We start from the raw sequence: 19,276 nt of genomic DNA on the forward strand, positions 1-19,276 counted from the left end.
TCAGAGAAACAAAGAGATAACACAATATCATTACAGTTAATAGGATGGCTTTTTACGACTAGGGCTGGTTGGAAAATTTCTATTAATTTTTTTAGTTGAAAAATTGGGTTTTCAACTAAATGAAATTTTTTGTAGAGTGTTTTCTTTTCTTGAACGTTATATATTTCTGTCAGAAAACAAACAAACAAAAAGTCCAAACTGATTTAAGTTTGTTATTTTATTTTGAGAGAGAGTTTTTGGCAGTTTTTGCCTGAAATTTATTTCAATTTGTGGCAGTTTTTAGCAAACAAAACCTGGAGGGGAAAAGTGTGTGTGGTTTTTTTTTGTTTTTGTTTGTTTGTTTGTTTTAAAAAAAGTCAAAATTTTCAATGGGGAAAAACAACCATTTTCCCACTAGCTGTATTTATAACCCTCACACAAGTATTCTACTTCATTGAAGAGTATAAACATTAAAAGTCTTCTAAAGAGAAAATGAAAGTTCTATTTGTTTTCTTTACACCACTGTCTGTCGATTAATTTTGCTTGAATTTCCTGCCCCATAAATCTGTCTATATTCATGTATTTAGTTGGATCTCTAAATTGCTTTTGAATTTCAGAAATGCCACATCCCTCATCTAATACAGACTCCAGTAGAATGAGGGAGATGGTAAAAGAATCCCTTATGAAATGTAAAGATTTCCAGCTCCAGTTGAAAGGGACATCTAGTCAAGGGAACGATTTTCCTAGCTCTTCAAATCAGCAGACCTGTGCCTTGGCTGAAGAGCCACGTTTCTGCATACAAGAAGATAAAGAAGATCAAGGGTCTGGGGTCTTTGAGTCATTATTGTTGTTCTTAAACAGTAAAGAGTATGAGGTGCACTTCAAAAACCTGTATGACTTCTCCTTCCCGTTTCTTAACACCACATTTTATGGCTACACTGGTGAAGATGAACTGGTTGACTATTTTGGACTGGCAAGGGAGGCAGCAAAGAAAGCAAATCTGCCTTGGGCCCTAACAAGGTTATGCTTTCTCTTGGGTAGACTGAGTGTTAGAAAGCTTAAATTTTCCCAAGCTCGTGTTTATTTTGAAGAAGCCTTAGGAGCTATAAGAGGAGATTTTAATGACCTGTATCTTGTAGTTGCTCTTTATACAAATCTAACAGTCATCTACTTGAAACAGAAGAACAGAGAAAAATGTGCTCATATTTTTGACAAGGTTACTTCCCTGCTCATGGGAATTCCCAACTACATCTGTAGCACTGACATGGAGTCCGACATACTAAGGTACGCTTTAAAGAGGACAGTACTGAGTCAGAGCAAGCATGCAGAAGCCAGAGCATGCTTCCTATTGGCAAAACATTACACGAAACTTAAACAATATGAAGAGGCACTACCATTCCTAGAAAGGCTGCAGCTTTTGAATAATGACTTGGATTTACCAAAGAGCTCGCTGTCAGCCGACTGCTATTTTAAACTAGGTGAGTCCTACAGTCAAAAATGCTTGCCACACATTGTGCTAAGTTGCATAAAGGTTGCCTCTTCCCAGGGATCATATACTCTAATGGACTCGTTGAGAAGCATTGATTTAGTCACCAAAAATGCTCCCAAACTCCATAGGCTGAGGAAAGCTGGGCAAATGCTCCCATCCCAAATTGCGCCTTATCTCAGACAGGCACTTTCCTCAGCATTTACCAATGAGCAGCAAAAACTGTGCAGCACAATTTATCTTAGCTTATCGGAACTGTACAGTCATCACAGACTGTATGGAGAAGCCATTGTTTATATGGAGAAAGTACTGCACTTCAATACTTCTGCCCATGCTGGAGAAACTATTAACCATTTAATTTCACTTGCTTGGTTATATATTCTTCACAGGCAAAATACTGTAGCTTTGGCCATTTTAAATACCATAATAGACTCTTCATTGAGTAGTCCTCAGCAGTTAGGTGTTGTTTATAATATGACTGCCATTGCTTTGAAACGAACCAACAACACAAAACAAGCTGTTGTGAGTTACCACAAAGCTCTGCACATTTCAGAAGAGGCTGATATGGTACACAACCATGCTGTAGTTCTGGCTAATTTTGGAACTCTCTGCCTGCATTTAGCAGCCAATTTTTTGGCAGAGCACTACTATGTCAAAGCAGTAAAGCTATTCTCTGGACTTCCAAGCTTGGATTGTGGTCACAATTTTACTCAAGTCCTCCTCCAACTGGGACGTTATTATGCTAATGGAACTCGTAAGAAAAGAGGACAATTTTATTATGAATGGGCATTATTGGTGGCAATGGAAACAAATCATTTGGAAAGTAAGTACATTTGTTTTTCAACTACATTTTACTGTACCCTGGGAGTTTGGGAATGTTTGCTATCTATTACATTCCAGCTTAAGCAATATTTTTTTATTTTCAGTTGATGTGACAGTTATATGAGTGACTCAAAACCCAGAAATCCTGTGTTTACACTGAAAGCATGCATGTGAGAGAGGAGAGGAGAAAGGGAGAATGGTCCAGTTAGGCACTAGACTGACTCAGAAGATATGATTTCACTTCCCTGCCCTGTCACAGGCTTCCTGTGTGACCCTGGAGAAGTCACTTAGCCTCTCTGTGTCTCAGTTTGCCAACTGTGAAATGGGGAAAAAATAGTGGGAAATAGTTTTCAATATGTCACATAGGGAAATACTATGTTAAAATGATAAGATATCACTTTAAATCTCAGGAGTTTTTCTAGTCTTGCTTGCAGGCTAGGGGTCTCTGTAGGAAAGCATGTAATCTGTGTCTTTCAGCTATCAGTCTGCAGAGAGCCAGCCTAGAGCAAGGTGGGGTGAGTTGTGTCCGTCTACATAAGGAACTGTGCTTTCTCTCTGTGTTTTTTTTAGTTCTTGTGTGTTAAAGTTCTGGAGATTAAGAAATAAAACAGAGTACTATATGTTTTTATCTAACTTCTCTGTTTGTAGGCCATGATCATAATACTCTACCTCACAGGGGTGTTGTGAGGATAAAGACATTAAAGATTGCAAGGAGTTCAGATGCGATGGTAATGAAGATCATACCTTCAATTGATAGGTTGCAAAGTCAGGCATTCAGAAATGCCAGAATTAAGATCTCAGATGTTACTTCAATTCAGGTCCCTTTGTGTGTATGCATCATGAGACCATCTTTAATGATATGATCACATGCTATTTGGCAAAGAGATGTAACTGAGGCAAAGTCCTTGCTCTTTGAATACTTTTTAAGGTTGTCAGAAATTATGTAGAAAATGAAAATCTTGACAGAAAGAAACTAGTTCAAAAATAAAAGTAAATGAAAAATGCCTGTGAGCCAAGCAGTATCTGGAGTGGAAATGAACTGTGTAGTAAACGTGGAGGACATCAATTTTAATTTTAAATTGTAAAAATTAAGGAAAGTTTTTCACTTACTTGATCCACCTGGTGGCAAGAACAGCTACACTGTTGGTCTTACTGAATGACACTTTATTGACCGGCAGGCAGGAGATGCAGAAAGAACAATGCTTTTAGCACCTTTTATTCCAGACACAAAGCATGAGGTCATCTCCAGTCTTCACTAGTTAAGGCAGAGGGGGGATGTGGCAGTGGAGTGTACATCTGCCATGGTACAGGGCAATGTCTGAAAAAGATATTATGTCTGACAATGTTCCAGCAATTCCGGATTACAACAGGAGTGAGTTCACTTAAGCCTCATTTCATTTTTGTTCAAAATAAAGATTCATGTTGAGTATTCATTTCTATTTCCTAATCTGTTTTCCCAGGTCAGCTCCAAGCTGTTCAGTTGCTGTGCCAATTCTACACTACAGTTGTTCCAGATGAAGCTCAGTGTGTCATTTACAATGAATATCAACTGTCCTTGGCTAGGAAAATGTCAGACAAAGTTTTGGAGGGACAAATTTTGGAAACCATCAGTCAGTTGTATCTCTCTTTAGGCACAGAAAGGTGAGGTCTATTTAAACGACTGGTTTTGTTTTGTACTCAGGAAAAGATTTAGCTCTGGAGGGTAAGGTCAGCAGGCAGGGTATTGGCAATGGCAGTACAGTCTTCTCCCACACTGTTCTGCTAATATGCCTTAGCTTGGAATTGCAGAGTCTGCCTTCACAGCTGAGAATTTAATTGGTGCAGATTTTCAAATGAACTCCAGGCCAGATTTTTCCAGTGTTCAGCACTCACAGTTGGGGCCATCCTCAGCAGCCCTCCACAAGCTGAACTCTTCTGAAAATTTACCCTATTGGTGTCCCTGCTGTGACCGATGTTAACAAAAGTTATCTATCCTTCTGTTATAATACTCTGCCTGTCTGTGGTTTTACTTGTACACTGGGGACACCTGCAAAGTTCCATACTGCCAGTCAGAAGTGATTCAAATACTTTTTAGATGCAGCTGTGCTTGGTGCTTCTTTGTTCAGAGTACATCACCCTGGGTGTTGACCACAGGACATCAGGATCAAACTCCTCACTTTATTGTCTGCATTAGTGATTCTGGTGCTCCAGTTACCTGAGACTTGAAATCAGATGCCACCAATAGAGTGGGTTATTACACTTCTCGGGTTTGCATCAGGCCTACATCCCCAGTGAAATGAGTGTAATGTTACTAGCCTAATTGCAAGAGGACATCTAGAAAAACTATTTTATTTAGGGGCAAATCCTGTCCCCATCTCTGTGGATGTTGATGGCCTTTGAGCAGCATAGTTCCACTGCGCAAGTGTGGGAGGCTGGATCCAAGTGAGGCATGCAGCCCTGGAAAAGGACAGTCCTCTTACACCTATATCCCCTAGGTAGTAGCATAGAGGAGCTGGGAGAGAGGTGACTGTGGGCAAGCCAGGAGCTGAGCTAAGGATCTGTGTCTGTGAGGATCCTCCCATTCTCTCCCTGAGAGAGAGGCCATGTAAGTGCTCCACATCAGTCACTGGGGAAAAATAACCACTGCAAAGTGTCAACATGGCTGCTCTGTGGCCTCTGCAGACTGATTCCTCTCCCAACCTACCTCTGTATCTCCACAGCACCTGGCCAACTGTACTTGGTCCTGAGTATATGTGAAGGGTCCACATCATAAAACCACAGCAAAACATAGTGCAATTAGCTGTCCGTACCAAGGAAAGCCTCAATTCCTAGAAGGCATGGCTGGTCAGAACTGACATGAATAGATAAAATGTGTGGACACTTGCATAGTGTCAGGTTTTGGCCACTGCCATCTAGCTTTCAGTTCTAGGAGCTTCTCATTCTTCTCCTGGGGACAGTCTGTGCCAAAAAAATAAAAATTCTGCACCAAAATATTAAAAATTCAGTGCACAATATTTTAAAATTCTGCAAATTTTATTTGTTAAAATAACACTACATAATCATGCCAGTGTCAATTATTTTGGTAATTTATTTCAAAATACCAATCAGCAAGTATGTCTGTAACAATATGGACACACACACAAATTTCCCCAGGAGTAGAGAGTTAAAGAAACCCCTATGACAACCCAGTTCCTGTTTCTTTGCCCCCTTCCCTACCCCCGCCCAGAGCCCAGTCAGGGTGCCATACACCCACAACCCTCTCCCCACCAGAGCTCATCTGTGGGGGCTCCCCCAGCCAATACACCCTCCCCCACAAAGCCCAGCTGCAAGGTTCTCCCTTGCCCAGACACCCATCCTCCTCCTCCTCCTCCTCCTCCCCCACCCCCCAGCCCTGAGGCAAGGGATCCAGAGGGAGAAACACCCTGATGCTTGGTCCCAGGCTTGCATGGAGTTTCCTGAGTGCCACCCTCTCCTTCCCTCAGGGCATGCTGGGAGCTGCAGCTGCCAGGAATCCTCTAACTCAGTGGTTTTCAAACTTTTTTTCTGGTGACCCAGTTGAAGAAAATTGTTGATGCCCGCCACCCAACGGAGCTGGAGATGAGGGGTTTGGAGTGTGGGAGACGCTCAGGTCTGGGGCGGAGGGTTGGGGTGAAGGCTGTGGGGTGGAGCCAGGAATGAGGGGTTCAGGGTGTGGGAGGGTGCTCGGGGCTGGGTCAGGGGGTTGGGGTGCGGGAGGGGGTCAGGGCTCTGGGCTGGGGGTGCAGGCTCCAGGGTGGGGCTGGGATGAGGGGCTTGGGGTGCAGGAAGGGGCTCTGGGTTTGGGGGGGCTCAGGGCTGGGGCAGGGGATTGGGGTGCGGGCTTACCTCGGGCACCTAGGAGCCAGACCTGCTGCTGGCCACTTCTGGGGCACAGCTCAGGTGTCAGAACAGGTAGGAACTAGCGTGCCTTAGCCAGGCAGCACCACCGATGGGACTTTTAACTGCCCAGTAGGTGGTGCTGACCAGAGCCGCCGTGACCCAGTGCCTTACATTCCGCAACCCAGTACTGGGTTGTGACCCACAGTTTGAAAACCATTGATCTAGCTCCCTCTCCCTCCCCTCAGAAGTGTCTTCTATATGCAAGCTGGGCTCTGCCGAGTCCAGTGGCCCCTCATGGTGGCTAGCAGCATTGCAGCCCATTTCTGTGGGTGAAAGGAAATTCTCTGTGCACAATGTTAATTTCTGCAAAATTCTGCATTGGGCAGTGGCGCAGAATTCCCCCAGGAGTAATATTCATTTGGTTTAACTAAAGAAAAAACAAAGGAGCTGACTGCAAGAGTCGATCTACAGCTATAGTAATTAAAAGTGTCTTACCCAGGGGCTGGGAGGAAGAGAGAGGCTGTGCATGTGTCGCTTGCTGAGCAGTTGTTCAGTGATTTTGAGATCTGTGCTGGATGCATTGTCTGGATGTTTTTTCCCATCCATTTTGATTCCTCTGATTAGGGCTATTTCATCTCAGATTAAGTGGGGGTCATTTATTTGAGACTCTAGAATGCTTTAAACCAAGCTTGGTCAAGAGGGTTTTTCAAGTTTTGGGGATATATTCTCAAAGCCGCTGTATTGGACTCAGCTCAACCTTATACATACCTGACTTTTTAAGATTGTTGTTGATAAATTCAATAATGCAATCACTTGAGGACTTGATATGCTTTACAGAAGATTAGCCTCAGTCCAGGTCTGATTCACAGTGGTCAAGCAGTTATTTTAATTAGCTATAAGGGCTGAAGTTCAAGTGGCTGATTTTGAGAATGTCATTAACTGCTGTGTGATGCTTAATGATAGTAAACTCAGGGCAAACCCTTAGGAGGAGTTGGAGTAGAATAAGGAGACAGTTAAAATCCATAGGTTAGTTGGATTTTAACCAATTGAAGAGGCTGATTCTTTTGTGTGTGTTTTAATACATGGATTTCATGTCACCTGGGATCCTTAGTCCCAAATGGCCCTGTGATAAATGAAGATGCGGGGAGTAGTTCCCTTTTGATAACCACCCAGCCGGCCAGTTAGCTGTAAAATTCCTCTTAGTAGCTGTTCTCTACTTGCTTTACCTGTAAAGGGTTAACAAGCCCACAGGTAAAAGAAAAGGAGTGGGCACCTGACCAAAAGAGCCAATGGGAAGGCTACAACTTTTTAAAATGGGAAAGAAACTTTCCCTTTGTCTGTTGCTCTCCGGGCTGAAGAGACGGGGAGGCAGGAATGCTGTGTAAAGTTTGAACCAGATATGAAAATCATCAGATCATATCTAGAACTACTTTTAACAACTCAAAGGTGTCAGTAGATCAGAATGTTTAGCTAGACGCGATCAGGTTAATTTCTGTTTATTTTTTAAGGTTTGTGGATCTCCTCTGTGCTAACCCCTGATGCTTTTGTTTGCTTGTGACCTTTAAGCTGAACCCCCAAGAAAGCTATTTTGGTTGCTTAATTTTTGGAATTTCTCTTTTAAAATCTAGCAAAAGCCTGCGTTCCAGATGTATTTTCTTTCTTTTTGTTTTTAATAAAATTTACCTTTTTTTAAGAACAGGATTGGACTTTTGGTGTCCTAAGAGGTTTGTGCATGTGTTGTTTAATTAGCTGGGGGCCACAGCTAATTTCCTTTTTCTTTCTCAGCTCTTTCCCGAAGGGGTGGGGGGAGGGTGAAAGGACTTGAGGGTAACCAAAAGGGAGGAAGTCCCAAGTGTTCTTCCTGGGTCCCAAGTTTTTGCATTTGGGTGGTGGCAGCACTTACCAAGCCAAGGTCAGAGAAAAACTGTAACCTTGAGAGTTTAATAGAAGCCTGGAGTGGCAAGTATTAATTTTTAGAGTGACAGAGTGGGGATTCAGCCTTGATAGGCCCATATGTGAATTTGGCAGATTACTGAATTATGATTCTTGGCCTTTACTCAACCCCTAGTCTGTGATGTTAAATTGTAAAGTCATCAATATTAGGAACCGCATTCTGAAGGTATGTGGATAATTGGAGCCCTAGGAAGTAGTGTAAAGTGTGTATTTGTCTTCTACAGAAAACATTTTGCTATTATGAAGAGAGAGCTTTGAAGGGTCATGCTAGTTCTTGTGGGTGGTTTTGTTTGTTTGTTTTTTTAGCCTTCCAACCTATGGCTACTTTTTTGAAAATCAGGCTTGTATTTTTTTAGCTACCAAGGAAGTGGAGTCATCCTTGTTGCTAAGGTATGAGATACCAGATATGAAATACTTTGGCTGAAATAGAGTCTAAATCTTGGAAGTGGTCTGCACTAATGGCTGTGGACTCAAACCAGCTTGGCCCCAATCCTGCAATTGAATCCATGCCAGATGATTCTTGTACCTGTGCAGAGTCCCACTGAGTTCACAAGACAAGGATCTGGCCTGTGGGTCTGATTGCAGGATTGGAGTCCTATGCCGTTTATGGCATGTCTTTATGCTCCTTGGAACATCATTTCATTAGCAAGGTACGTATTGTTAAAGCATTGCTAATATTTGAGGTTTGAAATCGTTTGTGTTAAGGATTCATTGTAATATGGTGTCGTTCTTAATATGTTATTTGATATGCTTATGCTATATGTTCAGGGGAAAGGATATATTGGGAATGTGGTCAGGATGACTGGTTGACTGCTTCTGTGATTTGAGAATATTCTCAGGTGAATTCCTGAGACAGATCAGTAGGGCTTACACATCTAGTGAAAATATGTTGATATTTATGAGCACAAGTGATCAGAATCTAGGTTATCTCATCAGAAAGACATCTCTTTCAAGAGCACTGTCCTAGCACTGACTCCAAGGGAAGAGTGCCATCTACTGAGTTAGTAACATCAGCTTAAGAAGCATCTGGGTTTTCTTCAGAGGTCTCTCACACGGGTACTGATCAGGCCTAACATTGCTTAGATTACAGCTCAAGGTGATATAGTGAAAACAGGTTTATTTTTTGTGATTTAATGCACCAGTCTGGAAAGAAAATAACTTGTTTTTTTTAATATGGAGATATACCTATCTCATAGAACTGGAAGGGACCCCAAAAAGTCATTGAGACCAGCCCCCTGCCTTCACTAGCAGGACCAAGTACTGATTTTTGCCCCAGATCCCTAAGTGGCCCCCTCAAGGATTGAACTCACAACCCTGGGTTTAGCAGGCCAATGTTCAAACCACTGAGCTATCCCTCCTCCCATAATGCACTATGACAAGGACTGTAGGAACTAACCATCATGGCAGCAGATTCAGGGCCAAGGAGAGGTTATTTCAATCTGTCTCTGATACTGTTCACAAGAAAGAACATATCTGGAAGAAACTATCCTAAAATATTACTTTATTATACTGGGAATTTAACAAAGCAGAGAGATGAAGGAATCAAACAAAATGAAACTCGAAGAGGTGAAAAATGTGAGAAGCTGGTTATTTACCAAAAACATCTGGGAAATATTATACCATGAAAAGAAGGAATTTTGAAATCTGACAGAAAATAGTAAACCCACTTTTTATTACACAAGGATGATATGCATCACAAAGTTATACATATGCACTCAGTTATTAGGATTTACTTTCTTTCTACTTTTTCCTAGGGCTTACAGATCAGCTCTGGAATATACCAAAAGAAGCCTTGGAATATTTATAGACCTTCAGAAGAAAGAGAAAGAGGCATATGCCTGGCTTCAGGCAGGAAAGATCTATTACATTTTGAGGCAGAATGAGCTAGTGGATCTTTATATTCAGGTATGCTGAATTTTATCTAGGCTTTAAAATAACTGTACTTCTGTAGAAAAGAGTGATTGAGATACAGATGAGATTACTATGGGTGATGTAGCAAAAGAGAAACTGTATAATATAATGAGCCCAAAGAGCTCTTGTTTTGAATTATTTGGGCTGCTTTGTTAAAGGTCTGTCAGCATGTCTATGCAAAATTCTGGTTTTAGTGATTTGCTGTTTGGCTATGAAACATCATTTGGGGAATGACTACTATGCTCCTAAAAAGCAACAGAGGGTCCTGTGGCACCTTTAAGACTAACAGAAGTATTGGGAGCATAAACTTTCGTGGGTAAGAACCTCACTTCTTCAGATGCAAGACTATGCTCATAAGAAAATAAGAATGATCATACTGGGTCAGACCATGGTCCATCTAGCCCGGTATCCTGCCTTCTGACACTGGACAATGCCAGATGCTTCAGAGGGAATGGACAGAACGGGGCAATTATTGAGTGATCCATCCGTGTCATCTAGTCCCAGCATCTGGCAGTCAGAGGACTAGGAACACCCATGGGGTTGTCTCTCTGACCATCTTGGCTAATAAGTTTATGGACGATAGGTCCATCAATGGCTATCTAATTCTGTTGTGAACCCAATTATAGGTGTGTCCTTCACAACATTCCCTGGCAACGAGCTCCATGGGTTGATTGAGCATTATGTGAGGAAGTACTTCCTTTTGTTTGTTTTAAATCTGCTGCTTATTAATTTCATTGGGTGACCCCTGGTTCTTGTGTAATGTGAAGGGGTAAAAAACACTTCCTTATTTACTTTCTCCACATCATTCATGATTTTATAGACCTTTATCATATTTCCCCTTAGTCATCTCTTTTCTAATCTGAACAGTTCCAGTGTTTTTAATCTCTTCTCATATGGAAGCTCTTCCATGGTCATTTTTGTAGCCCTTCTCTTCTCTGTTTAGTTGTAAACTGTTTGGAGGCTGGGATTGTCTTTTACTATGAGTATGTAAAGGCCCCTAACTACCATAATACAAATAGAAATTAAATAAAAGAGTAGTAAAACTCCATTGTTAAGATGTTTGCAGAAAGTGAACAAAAAGGAGCATGAGCCCATTGGGAAGGAGTTCATTTTGAAGTATGACTGAGATTTCTTTGAAACTCTAATTTGACTATGGACACGCTATGTGCAGAAAGTGAGACTGTGTTTATTGAATACTATTCTCTGTGAGTCATTCAGTCACCCCTCTGAAATGCCCCAAAGAGCTTTACAATCTGTTACCAAGAATACTGGCCCCTTTTAGAAAAGATACACTACAGACTTACTAATTTTCGCTAAACTAATCCACACACTTTATACTGTACTTCATCTGAGCAGACTGGAGTGAAAGTCTTAAATTATTTAGACTTGCTGTACAGTTTTGTGATGATCATAATTAAAATGAAACTACTCTTGTCAAATAAATTAATTAATAAAATGTAGTTGGTGTTGCATTCCCTTTTTAATGTATGTTCTCTTGTTTGCCCGTTCACACAATTTAATCATTTGCAAGAATCATTGCATTGCAATGGCCATTGAATGAATTAACAAGGTTCTCCTGTACTGTTGCAATATACATGACTGTAATATTGATACAGTAGGAATACTTAATTTGCTTCATGCAGATGCTTTTTCCCCACTATGTCTTGTAAATTATATCCTTCGGGATCAATATGAGTATCCTGTACATGGCAGCATTCCTTTGTTTTATTAGGTGTGTCCTGACATTTCACTGTGTCTGAAATGGCATAAATTCATTTCCTAGCAGCAAGACAGAGGGACAAATTCTTTGTTCACTTTAAGGGAACCTCACTCAGATACATAATTAGAGCCTTGGGCCATAGACTTAAACCTGAGCTATAAACCCTCACTCTTAGAAACAGTAGTTGACAATTGGATATTTCAATCTATATTAGCTGTTAGTGTTTATGTTGTAGCTATTCAGTATGTATGCTACAGCACTAAAGAATACTGTATATTGAACTGAACAGCCCTACAGTGAAAAAGAGATAGATAAGATGATGTAAGAAGACCTTGTGTCTCTAATGTTTATAATTCTGTACAGCAGGTACCAAAACCCGTATACAATGGTATTTCATTATGGGGTTTTGGTTCGGAATGAGTAAAAATTACTTTATAACCGAATGTGCATTTTTCTTGCTAGGTTGCTCAAGATGCTGCTCTTTGTAATGGGGATCCAAACTTAGGAATGGAATTGTTTGAAGCTGCAGGAGACATATTTTTCAGTGGTACCTGGGAGAGGGAAAAAGCAGTGTCATTCTACAGGGTTAGTGATTGTTACTTATTATTTGTATTGTGGTGGCATGTAGCGGTCCCAGTCATGTACGCCATTGTGCGAGGCCCAAACAGACTTTTCCCACCCCAAAGAGCTTTACAAGCTGTTCTGTATTACTACTCTGAATTCTCTCAAATCCCTGGTTTCACTGAAGTAAATTGCAAAGCAACCTTTGACTTTGATAAAACAGGGATTTGGCCCTCTGTGCATAAAGCAAAGTACAGAATTTGCTAAACGTGAGAAGAATATGGGCCATAGCTGTTATGAGTACACACATTTCTGGGCTTCAGCAATAACCAAACTGATCTCTTTATGCATGTGCTTATTTCAGGACAGGGCTCTTCCACTTGCCATTAAGACTGGAAACAAAAAGGCAGAACTCCGATTATGCAACAAACTAGTGCAATTGCTGTTAAATCTACAGGATTATGAGGACAGTCTGGAATATGCACAAGTATCCCTCACACTTAGTGTGAATTTAGGTAAAGCTAATATTCACCAATTATTGATTGACAGAATTCTAGAAAAGAGTTGTCACTTCCTCCTTTGAATTTCATGATGCTTCTTGCCAAGGTTTTGTGTGCTAGGAAGCCAATACCATTTTCACTTCTGTTTTTATATCCCCTCTAGCTGGAACAGGTGTCAGTTCTTGAGTTCTGTTTTTTGTTACATTTCTTAACTTAGCTTAGTCCAGTAATGTTCTACCTAACATTTTTCTAATTAGCTCACAGAACTGTAAATAGTGATCTGATATTACATGTTTCAGGGGGCAATTTCCAGATGAGGCCATCTGAAATCTAGCAATTGTTAGCATTAACCCTCTCCAGGTCTCACTTACTGTACATGAGGAATGGAGACTTGATCTGACATGTTGCCCCTTCCATGCTGACCAGAGAATATGGAACAGTCTGTTAACATAATGAGAGACAAAATATGGTTCTTATTGTGTACCTGAATCTGCTAGATTCCTGTGTTTATGGAAAATTCACAAGGCGAAATTAACAAGTCCCTTGTTCCCCATTATCTGAGTGCCTCACAACCTTTAATGTATTTATACTGAAAAGACATCTATGAGGTAGGGAAGTGCTATTACCCCCATTTTACAGGTGGGGAACTAAGGCACAAAGAGACTAAATGAGGTAGGTAGCACAAAAATTTTGTGGTAGAGCAGAGGTAGAATCCAGGTCTGCCAAGTCCCAGGCTAATGCCCCAGCCACCGGATCATCCTTCCTCTCCTCCTTTCACATAAGGAGTGATTAATACTAATTAATTACAAGTAGCCATAAAGTGCTGTTTAGGGCTCTACCTGTGACTTTGACTCCTTCCTTTCTTCAGTGATGAATAGAGCTGATACCCCAAATTCTTTACTGATTTTTTTTTTATTTGTCAAAATTTGTTACTCCCCCCCCAAATGTTGGTAATGTCTAACTTACTGAAACTTAGCATTTTTCGATTGTTAAACGTCACTGATCAACTCTAGAGCCAGTTGAAAGAACAGAAATTTTTGACAAAATCTTTGATCAGAATTTTTTTTGGGGGTGGTGGGGGGGGGGATTGGTGAAAATTTTTGATGGAAAATGTTATTGAAATTAAGGCTATTTCAGTCACATCTAGTGATAAGAATGTAGTCAAGACCTGAGATCCTACTAACAGAGATTATCTCCTTTGATATGGGGTATGGTACCACCAACCATAAAATATTAAATAATCCAACCAGTGCTAAGAAAACCATTGTTTGATGCTAGAGTCCTCACAAAGACACATGACACACCCACTCTCTCACCCAAATATTTAAGCATAAACCTAAAAAGGGATCAATATGTATCTTCCATAGGCTGGAAAAGAAGAAAAAGAGCAATTGCTATCCTTTTTATTTTCAAATATTTTAAAGGCAATCATACTGCAGTGTTTGTGTGTGTGGGCATCTAACTACTTAGATTCAGCAATTCTTACTTAGAAATCAGCACTGCAGTATTTGGCCTTGGGTTTAGTCGGGCAAAGTGATTTTATATAGAATAAAGTTTAATTACCAGAACTAAATAAAATGAAAACTAGAAAAGAAATAATACTTAAAGCAAAACATCTCACATATCACAGTGTGAGAGAATGTATCTTCTCCTCATTGTCTCTTAGATTGTATCCTGATTCACATGTTATTTCATTAGGAAATCAGCTAAATGAACGAATAGCATATCACAGACTGGCTACTATCCATCATTGCCTGGGTCAGAATGAACTTGCTGAACACTTTTACTTAAAAGCGTTGTCCCTTTGCTCCTCTCCTCTGGAATTTGATGAGGAAACAATGTATTATGTGAAAGTGTATCTAATCCTAGGAGACATTATATTCTATGACCTAAAGGTGAGAAATATTTTTGATTGATTGATTGCTGTAGCGCCTAGGAGCTGTAGTTGTGGACAAGGATCCCATTATGTTAGGTCTTATACAAATACAGAACAAAATCAAAGTCCCTGCCCCAATACAATACAAGGACACAATGAGATAATATTGGTCAGCACGATAGACTGTGGTCTCAGCATGCCAGCAGCATATCTATTTTCAAGTTTTTTGTAGTCATCATGGAAAAAGAGAGTTTCAAGGAAGGTCTGAAGATAATGAATTAGTTTTGTGGATGTTTACAGGGAGCATCTCCCAAGTGTGAGGGGCAGCATAGAATGATGTACTCAAATAACAACTGTGGAAAATATGTTTGCATCATCTTATGTAAAAAGAAGAACAGGAGTACTTGTGGCACCTTAGAGACTAACAAATTTATTAGAGCATAAGCTTTCGTGGACTACAGCCCACGCATCCGAAGAAGTGGGCTGTAGTCCACGAAAGCTTATGCTCTAATAAATTTGTTAGTCTCTAAGGTGCCACAAGTACTCCTGTTCTTCTTTTTGCGGATACAGACTAACACGGCTGTTACTCTGAAACTTGTCATTAATAGTGAGAGAAAGACTTATAGAGTAATGTGCCAAATTCAAGATAACACCAATAAAATCATAACCAAATTAAAAGCATAACTGAATGGGGGGAGAAGATAGATGGAGAGAGAAAGGATGAAAATTAGAACATGGTAGGTATATAGGTGGATGGAGAGAGATGGCTGGCTAGACATTCATGACACTAGAGAATACAAAGCAGGGACCCATCTTGCAAATAACACAACTATATTTCTAGCCAATTGCATAATTCACAAAGCTGATAAAAAGCTAGTTGTCTGCATTTCCTCTGATTACTGTAATGAAAACANCTGGGCTGACACATAAGATGATAGGTTTCAGAGTAACAGACTAACACGGCTGTTACTCTGAAACCTATCATCTTATGTGTCAGCCCAGACATTTCACCTGGATAATCCTGCTACCTATGTATTTTGAGTGGAATAGCTCAGAGCTGTGGGGATTAGATAGCTCAGTGCATTTTTAATGGAATATGGAGCTTTCTAGTACCTGGTATAAGTTCATCAAGGACAGATTTCTAGAATACTGTTTATGAACTCTCATACCTATTGGTGCTCTTGGTAGAGAGACCAGGGACCAAATAAACATGGAACCTGAACTGCCATCCTCCTCCCTGGAGGTGGTCCCCCTTGTTCTGGGCTGAAGCATAGTCATGGTGCAGTATGGGGAAGGTGGCTCCACTGTTTGTTCTGTGGATAAACAAAGTTTGCAGTCTTCACAGCTGTCAATCCAGCACTTTTCACAAACACTACATTCACAAAACAGATTTTAAAAAAAAATTGGACCTACATTAGACAGAGAAAAAAATAATACTAATACGTTGAAATTGCATGCTATTGTGTAGAATAACCTATAGATAGGGTAGGTAAAATATCTGAGAAAGCATTAGAAAAAAGGATGGACCATACAGCAATATCTCAATAAAGATATGGAGAGCAGAGACTGGTTGATAGCTATCTAAGGGATAGAGTGGGAATTCAGGGCCTAATCTGCTTAGATGTTTTAAAAATCTCACTAGGCACCTATCTGCATCTTTAGGGGGGGCTAAATACCTTACAAAATCTGGCTGTAAGTGTCTAATGCTGAATTTTGCCTGAGTACAGCATTTAGGATTGGGACCCAAATTATCTCTTGCTTTGATATCTAATAAACTACTGCTCGGAAGCCAGGTTTATATACTTCTTAATATGACGTGTATATACCTTTTTATTTCAGGATCCTTTTGATGCAGCAGGATATTATCATCTGGCACTTGCAGCGGCCATGGACTTGGGCAACAAAAAGGCTCAGTTGAAGATTTACACAAGACTCGCAATAATCTACCACAATTTCCTTATGGATCGGGAGATGTCTCTTTTCTTCTATCAAAGGGCAAGAACCTTTGCAACAGAGCTTAACATTCGGAGAATAAACCTGGCACCTGATCAGCATTATAAGAATGCAACATGGGTACCTGTGAAAAATGTCATCTGACAACCTACCAGGCAGCTAGAGAAATATCATTTTGGTTTTGTCAGACAACACAGAATGTTTCTTGATATTCTATATTGTACATAATGTATATGGAACTTCAGGGGCACGGGCTAATATCCCTGTCTTGACAACAGTGGGCCAGATTTCACTTTTGTTGACACGTGCAACCACATTGTCTTCGGTGGAATTGGACATGAACATGTGAGGGCAGAATTCAGCCTAGGAATGAACTAACTAAAAAACCCACCCACAAACTTTTTTGTATTAGAAGAAATTTTCTGTATTAATTGTTTAAGTTCCTGTTTTTGAAAACTCATACAGGTCTTAGAATGTGATAAATATAAGTATGCAGTGAAGTGTGGTAATAAAGCATTGTAGAGTGATAACATTCACTAGATAATCATGACCCCTTTTGTATTTAATGAGATCAACACCATTAAAATAGAGCCTAGGTGCTTTTGAAAATCTTATTAGGCATCTATCTGTATCTTTATGCACTTAATACCTTTAAAAATCTGTCCCTTAAGCACTTGAGTTCCTAAATCCCATTGACTTTCAATGAGACATGGGCTCCTTAGTGCCTAAGTAACATTTGAAAATGGGATTTAGGTTCCTAAGCCACTGGGGTGCTTTTGAAAATTTCACCCAAGATAAGATGGGCTTGAGTCACTATTCATTTGTGTTTCTAGGAACATGGAAAATCTGCTGCTCAGAAGATATGATGTGGCTACATCCTTTAATATAGTCTGGGAACTGTGAATATCTGAACTGAGCAGTCAGCCTTGAAATCTTCCTAGATTATGAGAAGTTGAAGGTCTTGCCATAGGTCATTAGAAAGGTAATTTCCCCTAGATTTATAAGAAGTTTCCAGATTCAAACTATTAACCCAGAGATGCAGCAATCTGGGAGTTAATGCACCCCACTTCACAGCTGGGTATCACAACCTGCAAACTTGAAGAACTTCAGCAAATGTGTCTAATTATGAACTCTCCAGAATCAGGAAGATTGCTTTTCTGCTCATTACTTCGCCTCTTGTCAATTTCTCACAGCCAGGGCACAAGTCAGTTTTCTGTTCCAAGTTGTCATTCAGAATCAATATAATTATAGCAATTGGAAGTAGAGCGAGTCTAGCATCACACTCCTATTCCAGGAAGAGAAAATCTACTTCTTCATTGAAATTCAATTGTGCTGTAAAGACCCATCTTCGTCTTTGCATCACTGCTTCCTGCTGCTGCCCTGGCACCGCAGACTCCTACTTGTATAGCATTTCAGTCCCCTATGTGAATTCATCCTTCTGAAGCGAGAGTGTGCTTATGCGGTGCACAGCACACCTTGGATATCTTGTGCATTTCCCTGAAGCCAGTTGAAATGCACAAGAAATGTGATCAGTCCTCAGCAGGTTTTTCAAAAGGCTGCAGCTGAGTTCTGTAACAGCTCTGGTTTTGTTACAGGCATGCTGTGTTTGTTTTTGTGCAGTGGCGGGTTAAAAATGAGTCCTAGGCATCCGATTTCAAAGAAAGATTCATGCTTAGGGTAGAGATGAGTGAATGGCATTTAGGCATCAAAGCTACTTCTCACCCTGCTTGATATCAAATCATCTTGGCCAAGAATGGCAACAGTGAATATTTCCTAGGACGCCTCAGTGTGAATGTCAGAATTTAGGGGGGAGGGAGTGGTGTGGTCTGAAGGATAAGGACAGCATGTTTTATTGCTTTTAACGAGGTGACAGCAGTGTTAGTTGAGGGATCTCGCTTGTGGAACTTGATTGCAATTAAAATTATTGCATTTGAATCATCTGCCTTATTAGGGCACAGAATATAACTTCCTAAGCTTGTTAAGTGCTCAGTCTTGCAACCCTTAGTCATGAGGTGCCTCACTGGAGTCAATGTGATGCCTCAACATGAGTAAGTTGGCCTCAAATCTATAGATTTCCTCTTTAAAAAGTTTTCTATAGTGTATTGTAGAGCCAGCTACTGTCACATAAATGGCCAATTGTAGGTAGCTAACAGAGGAGTCTTTCTCCCATTTCAATGCAGCAAACAGGCAGAGCAGCATGGATTTCAGCACATCTATGAATCTAGATCTGCTGCATTATAATCCACGTGATATCAGGAGAGCTTCTTTGCCCGGAAAGCCAAGGAGAGGTCTCTGCAAGGAGTTTTTGAGGGTGAACAATAGGAGGAGCCATAGGATCTAAGACTATGAAGATTCGGTGGTCCTAAAACCCAGCACAAGTTGTCTAGAAGGGCAGGAGCTGCTATTCTATTTTAAAAGGACCCAGATAGAAGGAATATTAGGCATCTCTTCACCTTCTGCTTCTGCAACTGCTGCTGAAGCTCAAAGCGGATCACAGAGCTTCCCGTGGATGTATTTCCCTGCCTAAATACAACCTGAGAGCTCCTTGGGCTCCCTGGCAGAGATACAACTGAGCACATTTTTGTGAACCCTCCTTATAAATATTCTCACACGCCAGAGCTTGTCATTTGGGATTTATCATTTAAAATATAGTGTAGCACAGTGGCCTGCCCCTTTAA

General features: G+C 40.6%; 1 protein-coding gene across 6 annotated transcripts in view; it reads left to right on the plus strand.

The window, feature by feature from the left end:
• The window catches only part of SH3TC1 (SH3 domain and tetratricopeptide repeats 1), a 51,010-nt gene extending 33,876 nt beyond the window's left edge, over positions 1–17,134 (plus strand). For 3 of the 6 annotated variants that reach the window (XM_034771818.1, XM_034771819.1, XM_034771822.1), the window contains 7 exons: positions 597–2,288; positions 3,748–3,928; positions 9,832–9,982; positions 12,171–12,293; positions 12,634–12,784; positions 14,468–14,664; positions 16,485–17,134. In XM_034771818.1, coding sequence (XP_034627709.1) covers positions 597–2,288; positions 3,748–3,928; positions 9,832–9,982; positions 12,171–12,293; positions 12,634–12,784; positions 14,468–14,664; positions 16,485–16,742 — 2,753 coding nt within the window. In that variant the 3' untranslated portion in view covers positions 16,743–17,134. Of the gene's footprint in view, positions 1–596; positions 2,289–3,747; positions 3,929–9,831; positions 9,983–12,170; positions 12,294–12,633; positions 12,785–14,435; positions 14,665–16,484 lie in introns of those variants that run through there. The other 3 variants (XM_034771823.1, XM_034771821.1, XM_034771820.1) reach the window with 3 other exon arrangements.
• The last annotated feature ends 2,142 nt before the right edge of the window (positions 17,135–19,276 follow it).

This window comes from Trachemys scripta, chromosome 5 (genome assembly GCF_013100865.1).
Source record: "Trachemys scripta elegans isolate TJP31775 chromosome 5, CAS_Tse_1.0, whole genome shotgun sequence".
NCBI classification, from domain to species: Eukaryota; Metazoa; Chordata; order Testudines; family Emydidae; genus Trachemys; species Trachemys scripta.